General features: G+C 37.8%; 1 protein-coding gene across 1 annotated transcript in view; it reads right to left on the bottom strand.

Moving 5' to 3' along the window:
- Nucleotides 1-17,113: 17,113 nt before the first annotated feature.
- The window catches only part of SLC5A7 (solute carrier family 5 (sodium/choline cotransporter), member 7), a 21,117-nt gene continuing 16,163 nt past the window's right edge, over nt 17,114-22,067 (bottom strand). The window contains exons 5-8 of the mRNA XM_010019548.1: nt 21,617-21,760; nt 19,583-19,736; nt 18,482-18,699; nt 17,114-17,737 (exon numbers count right to left, since the gene is read on the bottom strand). Coding sequence (XP_010017850.1) covers nt 17,114-17,737; nt 18,482-18,699; nt 19,583-19,736; nt 21,617-21,760 — 1,140 coding nt within the window. The remainder of the gene's footprint in view (nt 17,738-18,481; nt 18,700-19,582; nt 19,737-21,616; nt 21,761-22,067) is intronic.

Below are 22,067 nucleotides of genomic sequence, written 5' to 3'. Positions count from 1 at the left end.
TAGGTCATGAACTTGGTCAAAATAACTGCTTCTAAGTCGTATGTGGGACTTTTGCCTAGTTTATATGAAATCAGCTCTCATGGTTGTTAGTCATTGATAGGTGTCCAGCTGGAGCACATGATTGAAATGGTCATAAAAGGAGTCTGAAAGCTAAGAGAGTAGGAAAAACTGGTGTGAATAAATAAAAATACATCTACATGCAATGTTGCTGGAAATTTAAGAAGTCACAAAGAAATCAGCTGGAGAAACAGAGATGACAGTACTACTGTGAAACAACACTTCTGTTCTCTTGGTATTTTTTCTCTCTGAAATGCGTGTTTGTGCCTACAGTGGTGTTCACGTGCCCATTTGGTAGGTTGCCCACTCCCATGTTTTGTTTTTTCTCCTTTTTTTTTAATCATCTGACTTGGTTCTCTTTGTTGGCAGAGCCAACTTTGAAATTATACCATACAACCCACAGCAATATTGTGAAAATTACGTTTTAGATCTCTGCAAGAGGCACCCCCATACCTATGAACTATAGCCTAACCATCTCTACAGTGTCCCTGCGTCACCTAGTATGAAGCTGGGGAGCCAGTGACCATCTGCTTTCTCCTCAGTGCCTGCAGTGTCTGTGGGATGCTGACTGTATGGTGGTCTAGCAAGTGGATGAGACACCTGCCTTTTTGCCTGATGGCAGCCCCCAAGTAGGGTAGGTATCAAGTAGTGAAGCTGAGCAGTGGTGAGATGCCAAACTGGGGCTTTAGTGTGATAAATGGCCAGCAGACAGCAGGACAATGTGTAGCATGAAAATAAAAGGAAAAGGATTCTGGTCTCCGAATACTGAGCTGTTGGTCTGTTCTTGCTTTGCTGTTATCCACAGATAAGGGATACTGAAGAAGAAAAAGCTCCAGGCATACACTTCGGCTACAATTTTGCAGGCATATTCTGTTCAGTCATGTTTCTTTCCTTAATGCACAGCAGCTTGGGAAAAGGCAACCCCCCTTTCCTGTCCTGGCCTAACGCTACACAGAGCGGGGATTTTGCATTGAAGTCCAGAGACCATTACCTATTTTCTGCAGGAGGCAGTCTTCCCTTTCCCAAGGCCGGTTACTAGGGAAAAAAGATTCCTTCCCCAAATCTCAATTTAAAAATTACCGAGGCTTAATGCACCACCCTGAACATCTCATGCTGCAAGTGAATCATCAAGTCCCTGGATTGCCAAGTAGAAATGAGAAAGAAAACAAAACCAGCTCATGTCACACAGGCTAAACTGGCCCTTGGAGGAACTATTGTCCATATTGAAAGATATTTAGCAGTATGCTCACGGAACAAGCTTTAAAACATGTATCATTTGTGAGGATTACTGGATTTGTAAAGAGAACTTGAGGAACTTGATATATTCCAGATTATGAGTTTTCGTCACAAACATATACTGAGTTGATTAACAGAGAGGCACACATGCAGATTTTTAGCTTTATATGTTTAAGAGCTTATAAATACTTTCCAGAAGCCAGTAAGAAAAAAAATAAATCTGTGTTTGATAGTTTTTTTCCACAGGAAGAATCAAGATCCAAGATGATAATATTTATAGGGTTACATTTATAGAGTTAGAGAGGTTACAAAAGTCAGTCATTTAGTGGATGATGTATTTCCAACCAGGCACAATTAAATTTTACAATCCAAACACTACCCACTTTCTTAGATCCTGCACAAACACCCTAGATTTCTAAAAGCCGTATTTGCAGCTGAAGACTAAATAGGATGAACAACTGCAAAAGAAGCAGAAAACCTACTTTGTTTGAAGAGTTTGCATTCTCATCTTTTACAGGAACAACTAGAAAACAAAATGTCACTTTAGGTTAATATAACTTCTGCCTTGCTGTCTTGCTTTGGTGCATGTTGCATTGTGTGGCAGCAAACGTAAGATGAGCTTAGCTGGATGCTAGGCTTGAAGAGAAACATAACTGCATGATTCCTCTACCATTCACATTGTCTGTCCCCAGGCAGGTATTCAGGTTTTAGAAGTGATGAGCTCATTAAGATCTCTGCTTCTTAAAAGCCCCTCAGGGAGACATCTGTCTGGTTCCCATTCTGTATTTGAAGTGGGTATCTGCAAAAATTCGTTGCGATGTCCTCATTCAGCTATCAGCATAGTATCAATATCTTGGATTTATAACACACATATCTCCCCATGGGTGGTTAATGTTGGTTAATGAATCACCTTTGGAAATCAAACAAATAATTACAGATATTTTAACAATAAAACCACTTATGGTTGCATGACAGTGTATTTGCTTTAGCAAAATTTCTCTTTTAGTTGTTTACTTGTGAAATTTGCTTGCAAGCCAGGGTCTTGCTGGGTCTACTGTTTGCATGTGCAGATCACCCATGAATAGCAGTTGTAAGTAGGGTTGGAGAGTGGCTTAGAAAAATGGATCCATGAGAATAAAATAACCAAAATGAGAAACCATCTTGGAAAATGCCTGCAATACAAGTATTTGGCAATAAACTTTTTAGGAGAAAAACAAGATAGCTTTTGGTTGCAATAGAAGTTCTGGATGCAATTCTGCCATCATTTTAAAATAGTGCACAAAACACATAAATGCCAAGTATATTTGTCTCATGGTATAGCATTTTGATAATTAAACTGCCTGATTAGTGCAGTCTCCTGTATCAGATGATATTTTCAGCTGGAGAATATACATTTTCCTAAGAAATGTAAACAGAAAACTAACTTGAAAAAAACCCCAACTTTATACAAGAAGCATTCCAATCTTCCTATTATTAATAGCACAGTGTATGTCCAGGACTTTCAATGTTAAGGAATTCGAAAGCACAAAAAAAGGATGTGAAAGCATCCTACCATGGACTTGGAACAGAACAGCTGTGTAAACCAAGCAGTAAGTCCAGGCTTGTAGAGAACAAGAAAATGTAAATACAGGGACCTGTAATAAAGAAGGTTGTGAGAGTTTAATTTTCCCCTGGATGTGAGTGAAGCACTTAGCTAGCATTAAAATGGCCATCTCAAAGTTTTAGGCAGCTTGCCTTTTCTCTCTACAGTACTGGCCTGTGGGAAGGTACCTCTAGTGATGCCCATTGATGGGGAAACATAAGGTGCAGTATTTACCTGAGCAGAAAACAAAGGCCTCAAATATGTGTCACAAATAATAACTTTTTTATGCAACATGACAACCCACATCTAGAACTCAGTTCCTGATGCCACAGGTTCTCAATATTATGTTTTGCAGGTCTGCAAATGTCCTTCAGAACATCTCCTTCATCAGACTTTCTAACAGTTTGCTTTTGCAGCTCTGCCTAAGGTGAGCTGATGAATTCATTCTGTCCCATTTTGCATGATAAATAGGTCTTTTGAAACAGAGCTGTACTGTTCATACTGCTCTCTGTCCAATTTTAGTGACTCAGAAGCCTTTTTTCAGATCTATGATGTTATTCTGTGGGAGCTGTCTAAATAGCAGAGTGTGTAATGTAGGATGGACCTATAAACTGCTTTATTTCTTCTATGTAGTGATGTTGGGCATTGTCTCAACAACTCTCAGGGTCTTGCTAGTGCCTTAAAAAAATCAGATATTAAATATCCTTTCAACTTGAGCTAACAATCCATTTGTGTTACCTGCTGAGAAGTAGATTTGTGTGTCTAAGTGTTGTAACAGGTCGCTGACCATTTCCCCTTGGATTCTAGGTGCTTCATTCTGCTTCCCCCGCCTGTCTTCCAGCTCAGGGGGCTGAGTACCTGTAGAACAACTTGTCTGACTATTAAAGAAGTCATTGAGTAACTCATACTTTCCCTCATCCTTTGTCTCTATGTTTCCCCCTCACACAATAAAGGATGGAGATTCTCCTTAGCCTGCCTTTTGTTGGTAATGTGTTTAGAGAAACATTCTTGATTGCTTTCTATGGCAGCAGCCTAATTAAGTACTAGTTGGGTTTTGTCCTTTCTAATTTTCTCCCTGCATAACCTCACAACATCCTTGTAGCCCTCCTGAGTGGCCTGCCCCTTCTTCCAAGGGTCATAAGCTCTCTTCTTTTTACTGATTTCCACCCAAAGCTCTCTGTTCAGCCGGGCCGGTCTTCCTCACCGGCTCATCTTTCAGCACACAGCAACAGCGACAGCCTGCTCCTGTGCCTTTGAGATTTCCTTCTTGAAGAATGTCCAGCTGTCCTGGACTCCTTTGCCCTTTAGGACTGTTTCCAAGGGACTCTTGTTAACCAGGATCCTAAACAGACCAGAGTCTGCCCCCTGGAAGCCCTAGGCAGCAGTTCTACTGACGCTCTCCTTTCTTCAGTGGCAATTTCACTGATTTGCTCAGATTTATTTTGGGTTTGTTTTACAGAAACAAGATTGACTTAGACCTGCCTGAGATGTTAGGGTTTGGCAGAGCTCGTTAATATTGGTATGGTCAGACAAAAGCACTGCAGAAACTAAACAAACCCTCCTCAAACCCCTTCATGGACTGCGGGTGGCAGCAATGTAATTTGCCAATCATTTCAAGTAATTGCCGAAAGGGACCAATATGCATCTGGAAATTTTATTTATTGGAAACAAGACCTTCAGAGTCTAATATTTTTCATTTTCCCCTGCATTGACCTTGCATTGGAGATTTTGACTGTGACAAGATCAGAATTGATGGTGGTGATTTGCACTTCATTCTCTCTCTTGATTTCACTTTGATGTCTATACAAAATGATTGACTTGCAAAGTATTTCTTCTTCAGTTGGGTCTCAGAGAGTGAAGACAAATAATCACTTTGGGAGGTTTTGCACTAAGTTTTTGTTCTAAAAGCTTTTGCTCTGAGGAGAATACCTGTGTATCATCCATATCATTTTAGAGGAAGAGGATATTGCAGTAATGAAACAAAATGTTTTAATTGTGTGTATATTTACACACAGTGTACTTACTATGGAATTCCTGATAGTTGTTGGGAAGGTCCTGCTGACATTTCACTTATTTACACTTATTGCTCTTTGGATAATTTTAAAAATCTGCAAAACATGGAACTATGGCATGAGAAGTCTATGAATGAAATATTTTTGTTCTGTTATTAGGAGCCAATACGTTTCAAATATTCCATGTTCCAAGTCTTTTAAAAATACCTTAAAATATATGTGAGTTAAAACTGTTCTAATTAAGTTCTTTATCTATGTACTTACAAGCTTACGTGTATGTATACAATTTACCACTGCACTGTTCTCAGAATTGCTTCAGTGTTCCAGACAACCATCCGTATGCAAAACTCAAGCCAAGGTCTACAAAGAGAAGACATTCAGTCTTAGCCAGTTGGGTAACTAATCTGGGAACCATGTGAAAAATGCTGTGTATTTGGGGTTTGAGTTTTGTTTTGTTTTGTTGTTTGGGATTTTTTTGTAAAAATACTTGGTCAAGAGCAGGAGGCAAGTATAAATATAAGTCCTGGTTTAAACAGCTTACAGTTTAAAGATCTTCAGAAAGTTACTTACACGCATATGAAAAATCCTATTAACATTAAAGTTATACACTATAAAAGCCAAGGAATGGTTGTTTTCTAACACAGGATTAGTATTAACGTATGATACTGGCAGCATATGTTTGACAGGCTGTCTAGGACATTTGCTGTTACATCAGGATTTCTTTAATAATTGGCTTCAAAGAGACATTTCAGTATTTGCAAGACAGAACAGTTTTTTATCCTGAAAGTGCCAGCAATGGAACTCAAATATCTACCAGATCAGGTGTACACAGTAAACCCCTGAGTCTTAGATAACGAAAGCACAGATAAATTGTAAAAGCAATAGCACAGACCTTAAAAACAGCCTGGAGAAATGAACAACTACAGAGTTCATTACCTGATAATCGTGCAGGATTCACATTTCATTAAAGAGGGGATCATTCAGGCACTGAGGCAGAGCACTGAATTTGTAAGCTTCTAAGAAGTTTCTAATTTCCCTGTCAAATACAGGAGTGCTGGAAAAGGGTAGGCAGCTCATGTGAGATTAGATGCCTCTTTAGACAATAATATTATCATAACCAACTACCAATTGCCAATTTAGTGGTAAACACTGCAAATTACAGCGTTTGATTGGAAGAAGGTGCCTTTCTACAGCAACATGACAGTTTTATGAATCCTCTACTACAGGAAATACTTTTGCACGTTGAATTGTAAACACCACATTGCATTCACAAGGTTATATAAAACCTGCCAGACATTACTCAGAACAAGCGAAAGCCAAAGAACAGCCAGCTTTCAAATTAATATTGCTAATAGTATTGTACTGGGTAAATGGCGGTCAAAGCAGAAGGTTAGGGATGTATTTATTACTTCTATTTTATTTATATTACAGCAGTATGTGGGTATTCTAGACAAATTTAGGTCTCCTTAGGCACATTGCAGACACACAGGAAGAGATGTTGTCTTAGAGAGCTTAGATCAAAACAAGATAGACAAGATGAGGAAAAGCAAAAGCAAAGAGGGATGCACTGACTTACTTATGGCCAGGCAACAAGTGAATGATTGGAGGAAAAAGCAGGTCTGTTCCACTTGTTTTTCACCACCTTCACCTGCTCCTGCTCTGGCTGCTTGCCCAGCCTGCCTGAACAAGAACGGTAGCGTCAAAGCTCCATTTTGTATAAGTGCCCAAGATGGTCTAAGACACCCAAGAAGACGATTTTTGATGCATCCGCCACCAGTCCTGTTCCCTGCTGCTGAGGACAATGACATTCCCTTCCTTGTTTGGCTGCTACTGTTAGGTCTATAAGACAGGGTAATTAAGAAGCATGTAGCCTAAGCTGGTATTTATTATTATATTTTTAAAAACAGAAATACAAGCTGAACCTCAGAAGTTGTGTGCTTAGCTCGCCTGTATGAATGTTTGCCTTTGTCTTGCTTTTTTAACCCTTATAGCTTTGCCTTTATTCTCTTTGTCGGGTGTATGTGAATAACTCTCCAGAACAGGGGCTATGTGTCCCTACATATTTGTGCTGTTCTTCAGCGCAGTGAAACTGCAGCCATTTGGCCTTTGCAATAATCGTAAAAAACAACATAAAAGCATAAGGAGTAATTATATAAGGACAATGAGACAAAAGCATTAGAACCATTGTCTAAGGCAAGTCTTCGCTATGGTAGAACAAATAAATATATGTGATCCAAACCCTTCCCTTATGTCCTGTCCTTAGTGACAGCTTAGGAGGACAAAGATGGGACAGAATAGTGTGAAGACTTGAAAGAAGTCAAATGCTTTCAAGGCCTGCAGCAGCCTGCTCTAATGCATCTTCTCATGCAATCCAGATGATACCATCTATGTGAGTCCCCTTCCTTGTCACGGAATCTCAGTTTCAGCTACATATATATGACTCGGTGGACCTGCATTTAGAAAAGCAACTTCTTGATGCTCTAATGACTGTCAATTACAAGTACCCCACTACCTATCTAGAAGTTTAGTACCTATCCATACAAAATATTTATATACAGGCCACTGCTGGCTACTGCATAGGTGAGATAGGATGCAGGACAAATACATCTAATGTATCCATTCCCATCTTTATTTGTTGGAAGTACCTTGATTTAGAAATGAAAGTTAGCTCCTTATTGGTGCCTATCATTATTCCCACCTTGCTCAAGGTCTCCCCATATGCATATATATCTAGTTCAGTGAGGCACAATATTTTTTGTTTGCTCTTGGCATTCATTACCCTACAGTGTTCTGCATGACTGAAAACTGTCCCAGGCCATGCATTTCAAATGGGTTGGTAAATAAATGCTTTGCACTGATACTATCTGTCACAATGGCTGATTGTGTGATTAACAAGAATCTATTATTAATGTGACTTTTATTTTTGAATATTCAGTTACGGTTTGTACCTCTTTAATTGCATACCCACTACTTGTTTCTAGGACTACTCTAGCATACAGTGACAGCAGAGACAAGACCATTAGCTTTCATTACTAAACTGAGTAATGGAAATACTTAGCATTGTCCTGATATTGCCATTCAGTGTCATATTGCCAAATGCCTATTTTCTCTGACATTTTTGCTCATAACTGCAGATACTGTAATTGCTATGAGACCTCTGCATATTTTTGTGTACTTATTTATAAATGAAAATGTTGTGAAATAAATCTGTTTACTGACAGTATCTCCAGTCTCATTAAAAACCTTCTCAGTATTCCTTAGGTCGGAAAGCAACATAAATCTACAGGAGATGCTGAGAAGGAAATGGGTGAGCAATGCAACTGTAAATGCTTTATGAGGTTAAGTAGAAGGGAATGACATAAGAAATCCCTCAGACAAAGCCTTTCTTTCTGAACATAGGGCCTACAAGACATATCTCATTTTTTGTTTTTGCCTTGCTATGGCACATGTAATTTTCTCATAGTGTATCTGAATAAAAACTGCTTATGAATGAAAATTAGTTATAAATAACCAGTGCAAATACCCCAAGTTTTTTTGCAAGCATTCATGCAAGATGAGTTAAGCATACATTGTAGTCAGTTCACTGGGCATAGGACTTAACTGTTTGTACAGCCTAGATTTTCTGAAGCTTTTATTTCTGCTTTGAGGTAGCTTAGGCAGATTTAGTATTCAAGGAGCTAATGTTCAACTCTTTGTAAAAATGAGGTCCCCTTAAAATGTTAGCATTGAAATCCTGTGAGAGGTCCTGTTCAGGAATGAAGGCTCCATTTTTCCTTTTAGGAGGGAAATAAGCTCGTTATGAAAATATATCTTATTTATTTTCTTATTAAACTATTATATTATGCTGCTAAAAAGACATTTCCATTATGTTATAAGCAATTTTGATCAAGCGAAATCCTTAAGGACTCTTCATCAGAGGTAGAAAAATGGATTTTAGACTGATGGAAAATAGAAAGTTGTTTTTCAAACCTAAAACTGGGTAACTGTGCTTGCCCCTCTATATGGACTTATTACATGGAAAGCTGCTATAGTGAGTCCATAAATATCAGACACTGTGCAAATATCATACTAATATATGCAGTAGAGGAATACCGATCAGCCTTTGGTACTAACCACTCCAACATCTCTGTATGACTAGATTTTTAACTCATTGTGTTCAACTTTTTCTTCCTTTTCCTCCTGAGGTGTTTCTACTACTTTTGCCTCCACATGGACAGCTGATGCTGCTTGACAGTGTTTCACATGTGTGATACCAGGAAGGTATCATTATAGTCTCATGGCTACAGTTCAGAGGCTCTATAAGACGGCTTTCCAGATATTTGCATTTTTATTGGCAGTTGTCTTGACAATACTTGGAGTAAAAACAAAAAGTCTCCTGTCTGAATTAGGACCAATAGTTATTTTTCTTTCTTGTTACCAAGCCAGAACCTGGTGTTCTATGTAGCTTTATGTAGGTGGAATAATTCATTTTAATAACCTACCATAAAACTTAAGGAATAGAAGTTGTCTTTATAGGTTGGCTGTCTTATCTAGTTACTGAAATTTATCACTAATCTGCAATTAGTATATGGTTTTAAGAGTATAATTAAAGTGTACATTTAAGAATATCCCACAGAACTGATAATTCATATAAAAAACATCATCTCATTACTTTTGTGATGGGCAGGAAACAAGAATGAAGCAGAAGAACTTAGTAGTTCATTACTTTGCTGGAACATAATATTTTTTCACAGTCACACAGAATAATAAAGTTTACACAGCTCTCTGGTATACTAGCCCTGAACAATTATATTACCTGTAGTATGCAGTTTACTTCTGTGTCATATTTTTATCACCTCATCTTTGTGTGTAAAAAACAAACTGTAGAGGCCAGAAATCTGTTTTAGTGCTAACTGCTTACATTCTTCTTACATGCTGAGCACCTATGCCTGCACTTTGTGTGATGACAACAGTAGCTGTTGATCATTACTGAAGTGGGAGAACTACACCGTGAGGGAAGGCAAAACAAAGTACTTTGGGTTTCAAAGGTGCTGATATAGAGGAGAGAAAAATGGGAAACCTTAAAATTTGTTGAAAGGATGGCTTGTGGAATTGCTCGGTATAGCATGCAATTGAACCCAGCAGAACTTCACTGCTTGTTTTGAGATTCTTTGGGATGAAATGATATTTTAAAGGTGTCTCTCTCCTACCATTGACAGACTGTTGGTATGTAGGCTATATGCAAGCTAAAACGCAGACAATCCCCTGTGGTGCTGAGGACAGACATAATCAGTATGCTTGACCATAGACCAAAACAATGTAAGGGCCAAAGCAGGGAGAGGCAAAGGCCCTAGATGTTGGTGGGCAGGAGGCACCTTTTCATTTCTTTCACCATGGCAATGATCCTACCCAATCTCAAAGAAAGACAAGCTTTTCACAGACATGGCTCTGCAGCCATGTTATTTGCATAGCTAACATAAAATGGGCACCTCTGTCATCAGTATATCATCAATCAAAGATAATCTCTGTTTTATGTAATCACAAGAAACCAGATAACTGGAGCTGCCCCATTCCTTGGATGGCATGCTCGCAGTGACCTATCAGCTTGGGAGCATCTTTCCCTTCAAGTTCTGAAAATTGTTTCCAATGCTATGATGGATGAGAACTGCTGAGTAACACAAAGCACAGCAATCTACTCTCTGCTATTAATATGTAGATAATAATTATATTCCATTAGTAAATTGGCAGGATATATTCAATTCCTTTTGCTTGCAGTGAAATTCATTAGTAGCTTGGCAAAAAAATGGTCTTGTCATTTCCAAATTTCATAAAAGAATTTTAGTGCTTGAGTCATAACCACAGAAAACTCTCACTTGGAAGAATTAACAAGTGGCTAAGAATTTATTACTGTCATTTTACACTAAAGGGTGCCACTTAAACTTACTTCAAGTGTGCTTAGACTTCTAGGATGATGTGTATTAGGATCAGGAGCAACATGGGATGCAGGACTATGACACACCCTACGACACATGCTTTTATTCACAGGATCTATTTTAGTACTATTTCTGCTTTTTTGTCTACAATACTGCAACTATTTCTGAAATTCAATCATGTGATGAGGAATTTGCTTTTAATTCACATTCCAAATCTATTCTATAGTATTTTATATCCATTTGTCTTTAAATTAATATCTTTTCAGCTTAAATATGTCCTCTTATTGCCCTTTGTATATGAAGATAATCTAATCACTTTCAGCTTTCAATACAAGGTTATTTTCTAGCACCAGACATTTTGCAATGCTGTATTTATGTTCTAAGTGCAAAATCAAAATAGCATGCTTTCTTTTCTGTGTGTTGTCTGAGAAAGAAATCTATTATCCACAGGACTAAAACTACTAATTTTCTGCCAATACAAAGTCTTTTTTTCCTGGTCTCTGCCACATTTCAAATATTTACCTGATCATGCAGTTTGAAGTAGTGTTTCTTTCACCAGTAATATTGAAAGTGTGTTTGTCCACATTCAAGTTAAATTCTTTAAGCCTATATAACCCAGTATATAACCTCAGAAAATGTTCTTTTCAAGTGCTTTTCCATCTAGAGAGAGATACTCTATCATCTTTCCCCTACCCTGTATGAGAGATTTTCATATCTTGCTTCAATAGTGCTAGTTCTTCCACCTCATTACTCAGGTTTTCCTGCATTAGTCCACAAACAACTTCATTGTTTCTGTCTTACCTTACAATGTTTCCTAAATCAATTAAATACAGTCAACCTGATGAAATCTTTAATCCACAGAAATACTTTCTTTCTAACCCCTGCTGTCTACTACCCTGTTCTCTAGCGTAGCCTTATTCCTGACTACAACCTCATTTACATTGGTTTTCACCTGATACTTATTAACACCAATTGTAGAGGTAGCATATGTCTCTCCCAGTCACAACACATCCCTTGCAGCCTAGATTGATGTTTTCCTGTATCTGTTTTTGTAGTCTTGGTCACAGAAGGTCAGTGCTCCAGACAGTCAGGTGCAAAACCTCCAAGAACTGTGCTCTTCCTTTGAACACCTCCTAAAGGTTAAATGTCCAGAAGTCCCTCTCCTAGCACTAATTCCTCAGCTATTGGTTTGCTGTGATCATATTTATGGCTTCAACCTCCTTCATAAAGAGCAAGAGAATGGAGGGAGCCACATATCACCAGTGTTTAAACATCTGTTTTCTTATAGGGTGTTTAGTCATTGGCACAGGTTGCTCAGAGAAGCTGTGGCTGCCCCATCCCTGTCAGTGTTTAAGGCCAGGCTGGACAGGGCTTTGAGCAATCTTGTCTAATGGAAGGTGTCCCTGCCCATGACAGGGGGTTGGAACTAGATAATTTTTAAGGTCCCTTCCAACACAAACTATTCTATGAACAAACTCCCAAATCCCAAGAGACACCCAAGTCTCTCAGGAAATTACGGAAATGTCTACGCTATTTGATATTATTTGAAAATCCCAGCTTGTGTTTCACTCCACGAGTGAGCACCTCCTTGCCCTGGAAAGCAAGCCAGTGTGTCTTATTTTCCCCATACACGAGCGGACAGTATTGTCCACATTTTTTTGCAAAGCATCTGAGGGATAAATACACTGTACATTGATGTGTCATTATAGTAGCATTTGGACACCCACCCATTTGCATCTTTCCTTTTACTTCAATGGACATTAGATCAAACTCTTAATAGGAGAATAAAAGCACAGATTCAGTTTTCAGTCAGCTAAAACTGTGATTTCTAAATAACTGTATTATAACACATGTAGTGCCCAGGATGATTTTATGTCCCACTACAAATGGAAAAACTATCAAGCCCTTTCTCCATTCTGCTCAAATGAAAGGTAGATACCAGCTGCAATCTCCAGGAACATGTATTGCAGTAGAACATTTTGTGCTCCTTGTGAACTCTGCAGGCCAAACCACAGCCCCTGTCCTGGTAAGACACCCTCATGAGAAAGGTCCCTGGCAAGGGGTCTGCAGGAGGGAGTCCCACTGGATGTATATTACCCTGGAGCTCTGGGTCCTCTGCTCTTCTTTGTGGCTGTGAGGTCAAGAAGGAGATGACTGAAATGGGAGTTCTGTTTCCAAGACAGGAGTCAGGTTTTGGGGCAGGACTGTAGCCATGGTGGCCCCACTGATCCCCTGGGTGAGGGCCAGCTCCTGCTCTGCTGGGGCCACCTCATCTCCGTGGGGCTATGCCTGCGACACAAAACTTCAGGTGATGCTGAGTGATAATAAAATAAACATTTTTATTTTTAATAGATGGACGAAACAGACCCAAAACCAGACAGATTTTTTTTTTCCTGAATTGGATGGGCACTATTGAATACAATACAAATGAAGTTAAACCATATATATCTATATTATGTTTCCTATCTGTTTTGTTAGGTATAATCTTAATATAACATTTCTGACACAGACAAAAATATACCTTTTTTTTTTTAACAACAGCCACAAATACTGCCCTGATTAATAGTAGGCTTACAATAAATTACTGTCTAACTGCACATGGAATTTGATCAAATACACTTGAAGGGCAGAAGGAAAAATGAATAACAGGTTTTTCCCTATGATACTTACATTTGAAATTCTAAATTGTTGTACTATATGAAAATAAAAGACTAAATATGACTTTTACTTCATTTGATCCACTTAATGTTTACATTCATTTCAGGTTCACAAAAGTATGTTTTATTTATAATACATATAGCATCCCTTTTGGACAAATATAATGAAATAATAATTTTTTTTGACATCTCAGCTAGTTATTAAGCTTGATTTTATGAACACATCTCATGCAAAGGAGTTAAAAAACCCTGTCAAATAAGTGCTATTCACAAATGTTAAAAATATGAAAGTAAAATCTAAGATCATGACATGAATATTTTATCTAGAAATTGTAGGCTCAGAAACAATAACCTCAGTGTCTGAAAATAAGCTGTTTGCTTCACTGATTATAGATCCAATTTATGGCACAGTACTACTGTCTACAAGTTGCAGATGTGGAGAAGGACGATCTGATGATTCCCATGAAAATAAAGTCTATTTGAAGAATTATGTCCTCTCGGCATTTTTACTTGTGTGCCTTTTTTTTTCCCTTTTTTTTTTTCCCCCAGCCATCAATCATAAATATGGCCTTTATTTATATGAACAGCTTTGTATAAATTTAATGGACAGATAGCTGAACTAAGGCAATTCTAAATAGATTTTGCACAGGGCTGTTCGGTTTGGCTTTTGGAGTCATCCTGTTCACTACTCAGCCACGGCAGGTGTTGTTGGAATCACACAAAGACACACACAAAGAAGTGGTATGTGGAAAGCAGAGTTATGGTCACACAATGAACAGTACTCAGTGTCATTCCTCTCCTTTGCATGATAAAGCTTCCATGGTGTGCTACGTGTAAAAGTGCTATAACCTTTCCGTCTTCTCAGGCAGGGTTGTAAAACTTTGTTGGAACCATGTTAAGCCAGAGAATACATAGATCCATGTAAATAGGAACAGTTTCTAAAATCACAGGAATTTCACAGAAATATTTGTTAGGATAAACAGTATCAAATACTCTGATAATGTTGAAAGCATCTGGCTTGAAATTTTTGGACTAATCCATTTTTAACTTGTTTATTTTGAGAATTTGGAAAGCCTTTATGTTTTTATGGCAACAAGGGAACAAAAAATAAAAGGAATTTTTTTTATTTTTCAATCGAATTTTCTTAAACAATTCCAGCTGAATCCCCTTCTCCTTTCCTTCTCCTCCCACTAACGGACATTTTGCAATAAATAATACTGAAATGCTGCTATATTCGAGGCATATGGCCACTATGCAGCATCTCTTAGTGAAAATCTAGGAATTCCTAGACAAAACTGAGGTAAGAGAAAATTTTTTAGGAAGACCTACAGGTGGCTGTAAAATGGGATGCTCTAACAATCTGGAACTGCAGCATAAAGCATGGGCTATGTAAGCAGGCAAAACCATGGCTTTATATTTTCTCATAAGAAGGGATTCAGGCTAGTGGATTTCGGCCAGAAATGGATGATAATTCGACAGTGTCTCTGTTTTCCTCTCCCTTTCTTCTGTATAATCTCTTTCCTCTTCTCTTTTCCATAGTTCATAGGGCAATGAGTAGTGCTGGGCTTGCATCCAGTTTGTGGGATCCTCAGCACCCTGAATTTCATCAGTGGCTTGTTCAGTCACCCAGCGGGATTTTTTTCTTTTTTAGCTCTATTATCTTTTCTGGGGTTTAGTGCAGATCCTGATTTTGATTCCCTCCACTCAGAGCACACTCGGTGTTTGTTAGCACAGTAGTACGATTCTGTTCACAATGCATATTCAGAACTGAGATGCACTGTTATTTTTAAATGCAGTATATGGAGAAAAAAAATCAACATCTCTAAAATTAATTTTCTCTATGTATAAAATATATATATGCTGTTAAAACTCCACAAAAGGAGCAAAAACATACCTAAGGATTCAACCTTGTGGATGCTTATGTTAACATTGAATGTACAAGTTGATGGCTTCTTCCTTTAGCAGCAAAACCTATTCTTATATCTCCTATCCTCTAGTATAGTTCCTCATGCTGTGGTTAAAGAAAAAATTTCACCAGTGATCAGCAACAGGAAGATATCTGGATTTCAATTGAACATTTTGTGTCATGCGTAGATATTAAAAAGAATTATTGGGGCATAACTCTTAATTGTTCAGAAATCTAGCTATTAGATCTCCCTCTGTGAAAGGCACATACCAATGGGGACAGACACAATCATCTCGGCCTTGGGCAAATGGAAACAACATTGCGTGTTCCCTGCTGGCCAGGTCAAAGCTGGAAGAGGTTTCACCTCCGTGCTTTGCTGCTTCTGGCCTGCAATGCCATTCGTGAGTAAAGTCTCATCTGTGCCTGGCTGCTGATGGTGCTCCTCAGAGTCACTGTGACAGCCCAGGTAGACGACTGTAAATGAAGGAATCCAGCATTTAGTGGAAGACACCACTGTGCCTTTCACTATGCTTGTGGGTTCATCTTTCCTTTCAGTTCCCCTCCAACCTGCTGCTGCTTTCAGAGATGGACACTTACAGACATGGAAAGGTGTCCAAGCAAGCCTGTTTTTCCCATGGGAAATCAAATTTTTGAGGAAATGTGATTTTCCATGGAAAATCTACACTTTCCAGAGCAATCTCAGCACGACCAACCCAAAAGGCTTTTTAATGTCTTTAAGAATACTACTTTTTTTTTTTTTAAATTAAACCCAGGAATTTTCCCCATGGAAAACCCTCTTACTCTCATTTTCAAGCCTTCTTGGATCTCCTCGCTTCTCAATATTTGTTCCGTTGCTGAAGTTGCTTGGTGTCAGACTGTTTTGCTCAGTGTTCTTTTTGATAAGTCAACATAAGGCTTCTTTTCTCAACATTGAAAAGTTCTATTTAGTTTATAAGAGTTCTGTCATTTTTTCACAGAGTTTCAATTCTCATTATTGCTTTCAAAATCTTGTTATCCTCCATTGCTGACATCTACTAACCGCAGGGAAAAAAGAACACCTACAGTAACGTACCTTGCTTAAGGTTGCCTTGCATTAAGTATAATATAAACTGGTGACTTCACTTTAATTTTTTTAATTAATATATGATGTTTAGCACTCCTATAAGGAATTTATTACTATTTGCACATTTTGCTGTCTTAGACAAACAATTAAATATTAGATTTGTATTATTTGAACTTCTTTATAAGGAAAAAAATAACCAGACCAAACCCCCAGGGAGGTTATCTATCTGTCTTTGTTCCAGCAGCTAACTCTTTAGTAATAAATCACTTACAACTGTGACAATATATTTTTACTTAATGCCAATAAAATATTGTGACTGATAGTATTGCAGTGTCTGTATTATAATCTCTTCGTACTATGTCCTAGCTATATAACTGTTGCACTTTTTCTGCTACATATGTTTTCAATTGTAAATATACTTTTTTCTTTAATTACACAGTAAATAATTCTGGGTGGAAAGAATGGGGTCTGAGTATATCTTTTGGTGTACACTCTGTGATCTAATTCAACATGTTAAATAGCAGAAAAAGGTTCCTCCCATGGGATGGTCTTGCTCCTAGAAACAACTTAAAGAATTGTGCAGCGGCATTTTATTCCCAGTTTTTGCTTTTCTTCTGATAAAATGCCTCTTACTATTCTTTGTAGAATATCCTGCTTTGTGTTATTTTGCCTGTGGCTACCAGATTTGTTAATTGTCTTCAGCGTTGGACAGCTCTGGACTTGAGTCAACATAATTGAAGGCTTCCTTGTTTGTGAAAGTTGAGCTCAAAGTTAGACTGTGTCGTGGATTCACAGGTGCAAGTTCGTTTAATACAATATTGTCACTTTTTACAAGAGTTGCTTTGTCCATGTGTTCTCTACTGTACCTGGCAACAACAGCATCAAGGAAGTCCAGCTTTGGTGGCAAAGTCCCGCTCTCAAATAAGTATTTGGCTAAATAGGACACTATAATGTTAGTAAAGAAGGAGGTAAGCATAGCAAGCGTTTTGAATGGGAATCGCTGGATATAGATATTATTTTCATCTGGATAGCAGCCAGGGTAGTAGATCAAGGGCTGAAGGTAGAGGTATGGTTCTCCTCCAGTTATTCTGAGGACAAGGCCAAATAAGTATCCCGCAATGGCACCATAGGTATTGGTTCCTTTAATAAACAACACACACAGGAGCTGGGGGAATATGATGATATAGACAAGGTCAGAGCTGAGGTACCACAGGCCATAAACGGATGAAGCTAGCAGTGCCATTGCTGTTGCTGATGCTCCAAAAAGGAAAACGGTGATTCTCATGACCCACACGAGTTCCCTGTCTGAAGCCTGCAAAAAAGGCACAGTATTAGGTGTTTTTTCACTGCAATGTATGTATGCCTATATTTGTATGCATAGTCAATGTAGATACTTCATTGTGAAAGGAAATTTTACATGACATTCAATAACATTTACAAATGAATCTCTGTCTCTATCTCCATCTAAAGTGCAAAATAGAAAAAACACAAGGGTTGTGGTTGCTATTATCAAAATCATTAATCTTTGAACATAAGGAAATATTTGATAACACATCAAAGAAAAAAAACCCAACAGCATATTGTTAGAAATAACTTTAAAATGTAAGCACAATATGGCTCATGTATAAAATCCACATCAGAATTTCTTCTCCATTTCCTAAGAAAAAGTCCAACTCACTAGCCCATTTTGTTGTCAAATGATTTCCTAATAACTCAGTTATTCAGAAAGATGTCTCATTTTGCTAAGGATTTAAGTAAAAATTATGGTTGTGGCAATAATTAGAAGTTGTTTGGATAAACTTTGGTGCTGTAAGAACTCTTGAAAGCTGCCTTCCCTGAGCTAGCTTTTTCACCTCTGCCATCAGTCACAACCGTAGATATTTTTATGACTTTTAGTATATTCAATAGACTATTAGGAATGAAATGTTATACTTTTTCTAGTCATAGGCAGGAATGTGAAATGAGTGCTTCTTTCTGAAATTGCGTTCTATGTATCACCTAGTTAAGGTCTCACCTAAAATTTTCTCTAAAAGTAAAAACAAAAATGTAATCTCACGTTTTGCCGAAAGGAAAGCTGGTAAATGTTTCGAGCAAACATAGAACTTGCTGATAAAATTGAAGAGTCAGCTGATGACATCACAGCAGCAGATACTGCGCCGAGGCCGAAGAATGAGATATAGACTGGGCAAAGGTACTGGAGCACGATCGGTAAAATCATATCTGCTTCTTTTTTAGTCATGGGATCAGGGACACCATACTCAGTCTCATTCCAGGCTGCAATATGGACACCGGTATTTTATTAGTCACATCAGTAGTCACCAGCTAGAGCATCTCTTGATTTCATATGTAGTGTGATATTCATATTGCCGTATTTTCATTCACATTCAATGACCAAACTGTTACTAGGATCAGACTGACAACATTTCAGAGAGGCAGTGTCTCACTGGTTTCTGTAAGGCAGATTTCATTCTGCTCAGCATTTTTCCTTACCTCTAAGCTAAGTCTGACCACAGCCTCTGGTTATCCAGTAGGAAGTTTAATGTTTGCATTGTTCATAAATGTTATTTTCATCAATAAAACAAGTCTGGCATCCATGTTTGTACATGATGTGTTAAACTATTCTCTTGGATTACAGAGTTGGAACTCAAAAGGTATGTGTGGAACATTTCTAACAGTTTAGCTACATGGTCACATTGATAGACATCACCCCCCTGTGTCAAAGATCTTGACAAGAATGTTTTGGTCAGGATAAGAAATTCCTGCTAAATCAAACAGTCATTTAGAATCATTATGGTGGAAAAGACCTTTAAGATCATAAAGTCCAACTGTTAACCTAACACTGCCAAATTCCACTAAACCATGACCCTAAACACCACATCTACAAAAGTATAAGTACCAGAATCTAACTCAGGCAGTAAATATAAATATTACATTTTTGAGTACATAGTGTGCAAAATGAGTTAATCTCAACCAGTGGGGCAGGAGCAATTCTTCCTGGGAGAAATGTTCTATAACGTTTTTTTTCACTCCTGTTGAAGTAGTCTTGAGTTGATTACATCTGGCTAGATTACATCTAACATAAGCTTTGTGGGATTTTAACACATTTATTGTACTATTATTTTTACACTTATTCTACTGTTCATATTTAATCATTTACCTGTAGATGCTCCAATTGCACCAATGAGTATTGCAGGAAGAGCCATCACAATACAGCCAAAAGCAGCCAGAAATGATAAAACTTGAGCATATGTGGCAGAAGACGAAGAGAGAACTCGCTGGAAATAAGCTTGCCATGGGATTCCTCCTAAGGTCTGCAAATAGAATAGGCAGCATCGCATCACTGGGGGTTAACTCTGGATTTGTTTTATATTGCCACATAAAATGTAGAAGTATTACTTGAATGCTGAATGACCTGTTGCCACTCTTCATTTATTATCAGTTAGTCAGTAATAGCTGTAATTTTTGTTCTCACAAGTAATGTCAAACCTTCTTAAGTCCACTTCAATCCCATTATTTTAGAAAAGCTATTCCTTTGTACAATTAGCAACAACACTTTGCACTTACATAGTCTCTGTAATCCCCAAGTATTTTAAACTGTATAAGTACTTGATAGAGCCTTATGAAAGGTTATAAAATAAAACTGTCATATTTCATATGTGAATAATTTGGCATCCGGTACCCTGTCACTGCCAAAATGAGATTAGACTCTAATAGGATTTGAAAGCAATATTTTATCTTCCTTTATGAGTGTGTGTGGCCATCTAGGCACATTCTGTGTGCATTGAACTCAAGAATCTGAAAAATACTGTTCCACCATCTTAAGCAAATATACCAATAGAAATTAAAGATGAAGCAGTAAAAGAAAGTTTTCTTTTATGATAGCAACCCTTCTCCTTTTATTGGGTATATATTACTTCATATTACTTAAAATTATGTCTGCAAAATATGACACAATAGAGTTTTATCAAAGCTTCGAAAACCAAGTGCTAACAATTCTGTATTGAGAGCAGGTTTTAAATACTGTCCACTAAGTAAATAAGTGCCTATTACTGAACAGCATGGAAAAGAAAGAAAATTGCTCACTAAATGTGCACGGCACAGTTCTTCATGCTAAATGAGGCAGGAGGCATTTGGACCAAATAGTGTGTATGCAGGTGTTTCATTTATTTTTCATGCACACACAGGGACCAAATGAATGTTTCACAGACAATCCTGATTTTGCTTGCTATTTATGACTGTTTTTCTTTGCAGCTATAATAATGTTCCTTTAACAAAGCTTTCCAAATGTGAAAATTTCTTGAGCTATAATGAAACAAACATGATGAAAAGAAAATGTGTCACAATTTGGCAACATCAGAGCTTTCCTTTAGTCATCAGCAGAGATTCAACCTTCAGGCTTACCAGACATAATATAGCTGCTTGAGCTAATGTCATACTTTGGCTCTCTGAAAATCTCTAAAAAATTTGAGTGGGGAAAAAAAATTTTGAATAGCCCACTTATCAGAAAACTGAAGATTTTTGGTTGAGAGTATTTAAAAAAAAACCCAAAACCAAAACCCACCAAAAAACCCAACTCAGAGAAAGGATTCCCAAAGTACAACATGATAATAAAACCAGTGTAGGATTGCTCAGGAACACTGAGAATGAAAAATGTTACTGTGTGTTGCTAGATCTGCTAATGGATCATACTTAATAACCACCGATCCCATGTGTAATACATAGGTATTAAATAACGAAAGCCCTCAGTTCATTCTTGCATGTGTGCACATTTGAATTCATCCATCTTCCCATCTCTGCAAAGCTTTGTCTACATCACCTATACCTAAGGCATATTTAATCATCTGTATAATGTATTTATTGCCTTCTGCAATATATAAATTCCTCTGCCAACAATGACATCAGTTAAGTGTTAGCTGCATACTTTTAATTAATTTTAGTATAAGTCAACTCTTTCAGCCTGACGATATTTAAAATGCATTCTTGGCAATGGTGACTTTGACAGCTGTGCTACAATATTCTACTGGTATTTCACTGAAATCATTCAAATGTGCAGAAATATTGAGCAGGAGTCAAGAGGGTAAAAGTTTTCAGTTTGCTGGAAACTCTTAAGTGGACTATTATTTTTCAGCTGTCAGAGTAACACAGTGTCAGTGCTTAAATGCTTTGTTCCTTCATACAAACCATTACGTACCAGTAAAAGGAAATTGTCGAGCCATGTGTAAATGTCAAGTGAGTTGATAGATCCAAGCCAAGGTGCTTGGTGCACGTGGTGCACAGCCGTGAGCCCAATGTCTGTCACTGCGGGGTGGGACATTGCAAAGGGTACGCTGATCCACTGTAACCAAAGAGAAACACTTTGTTCAGGTCTAAGGAGCCTCCTCTAAGGAGGCATTTTAAACCTGTAAAATTTAAATATTAACATTGGTGTGGTTTTGTTCTTCTTGAATGATACAGATCAAATGCCAATTTGCCAAGATGACTTGCAGAAAAGTCAGGTTATGTCTGTTGAACACCTCCGAAAACCAGCAAGCTTGGTAGTGGATAGTTTACCTCAGTCCTGGAGAGTGTGAGTATAAGCAGAGAATTGAACAATGTAAATCACAAAAACAGCAGGAAAGACACATTTATACATCTTCCTTTTC

The sequence above is a fragment of the Nestor notabilis genome, unplaced genomic scaffold, assembly GCF_000696875.1.
Source record: "Nestor notabilis isolate BGI_N333 unplaced genomic scaffold, ASM69687v1 scaffold14618, whole genome shotgun sequence".
NCBI lineage: Eukaryota > Metazoa > Chordata > Aves > Psittaciformes > Psittacidae > Nestor > Nestor notabilis.
The sequence above is the reverse complement of the archived record's forward strand: the minus strand, read 5'-3'. Positions and strand labels throughout refer to the sequence as shown.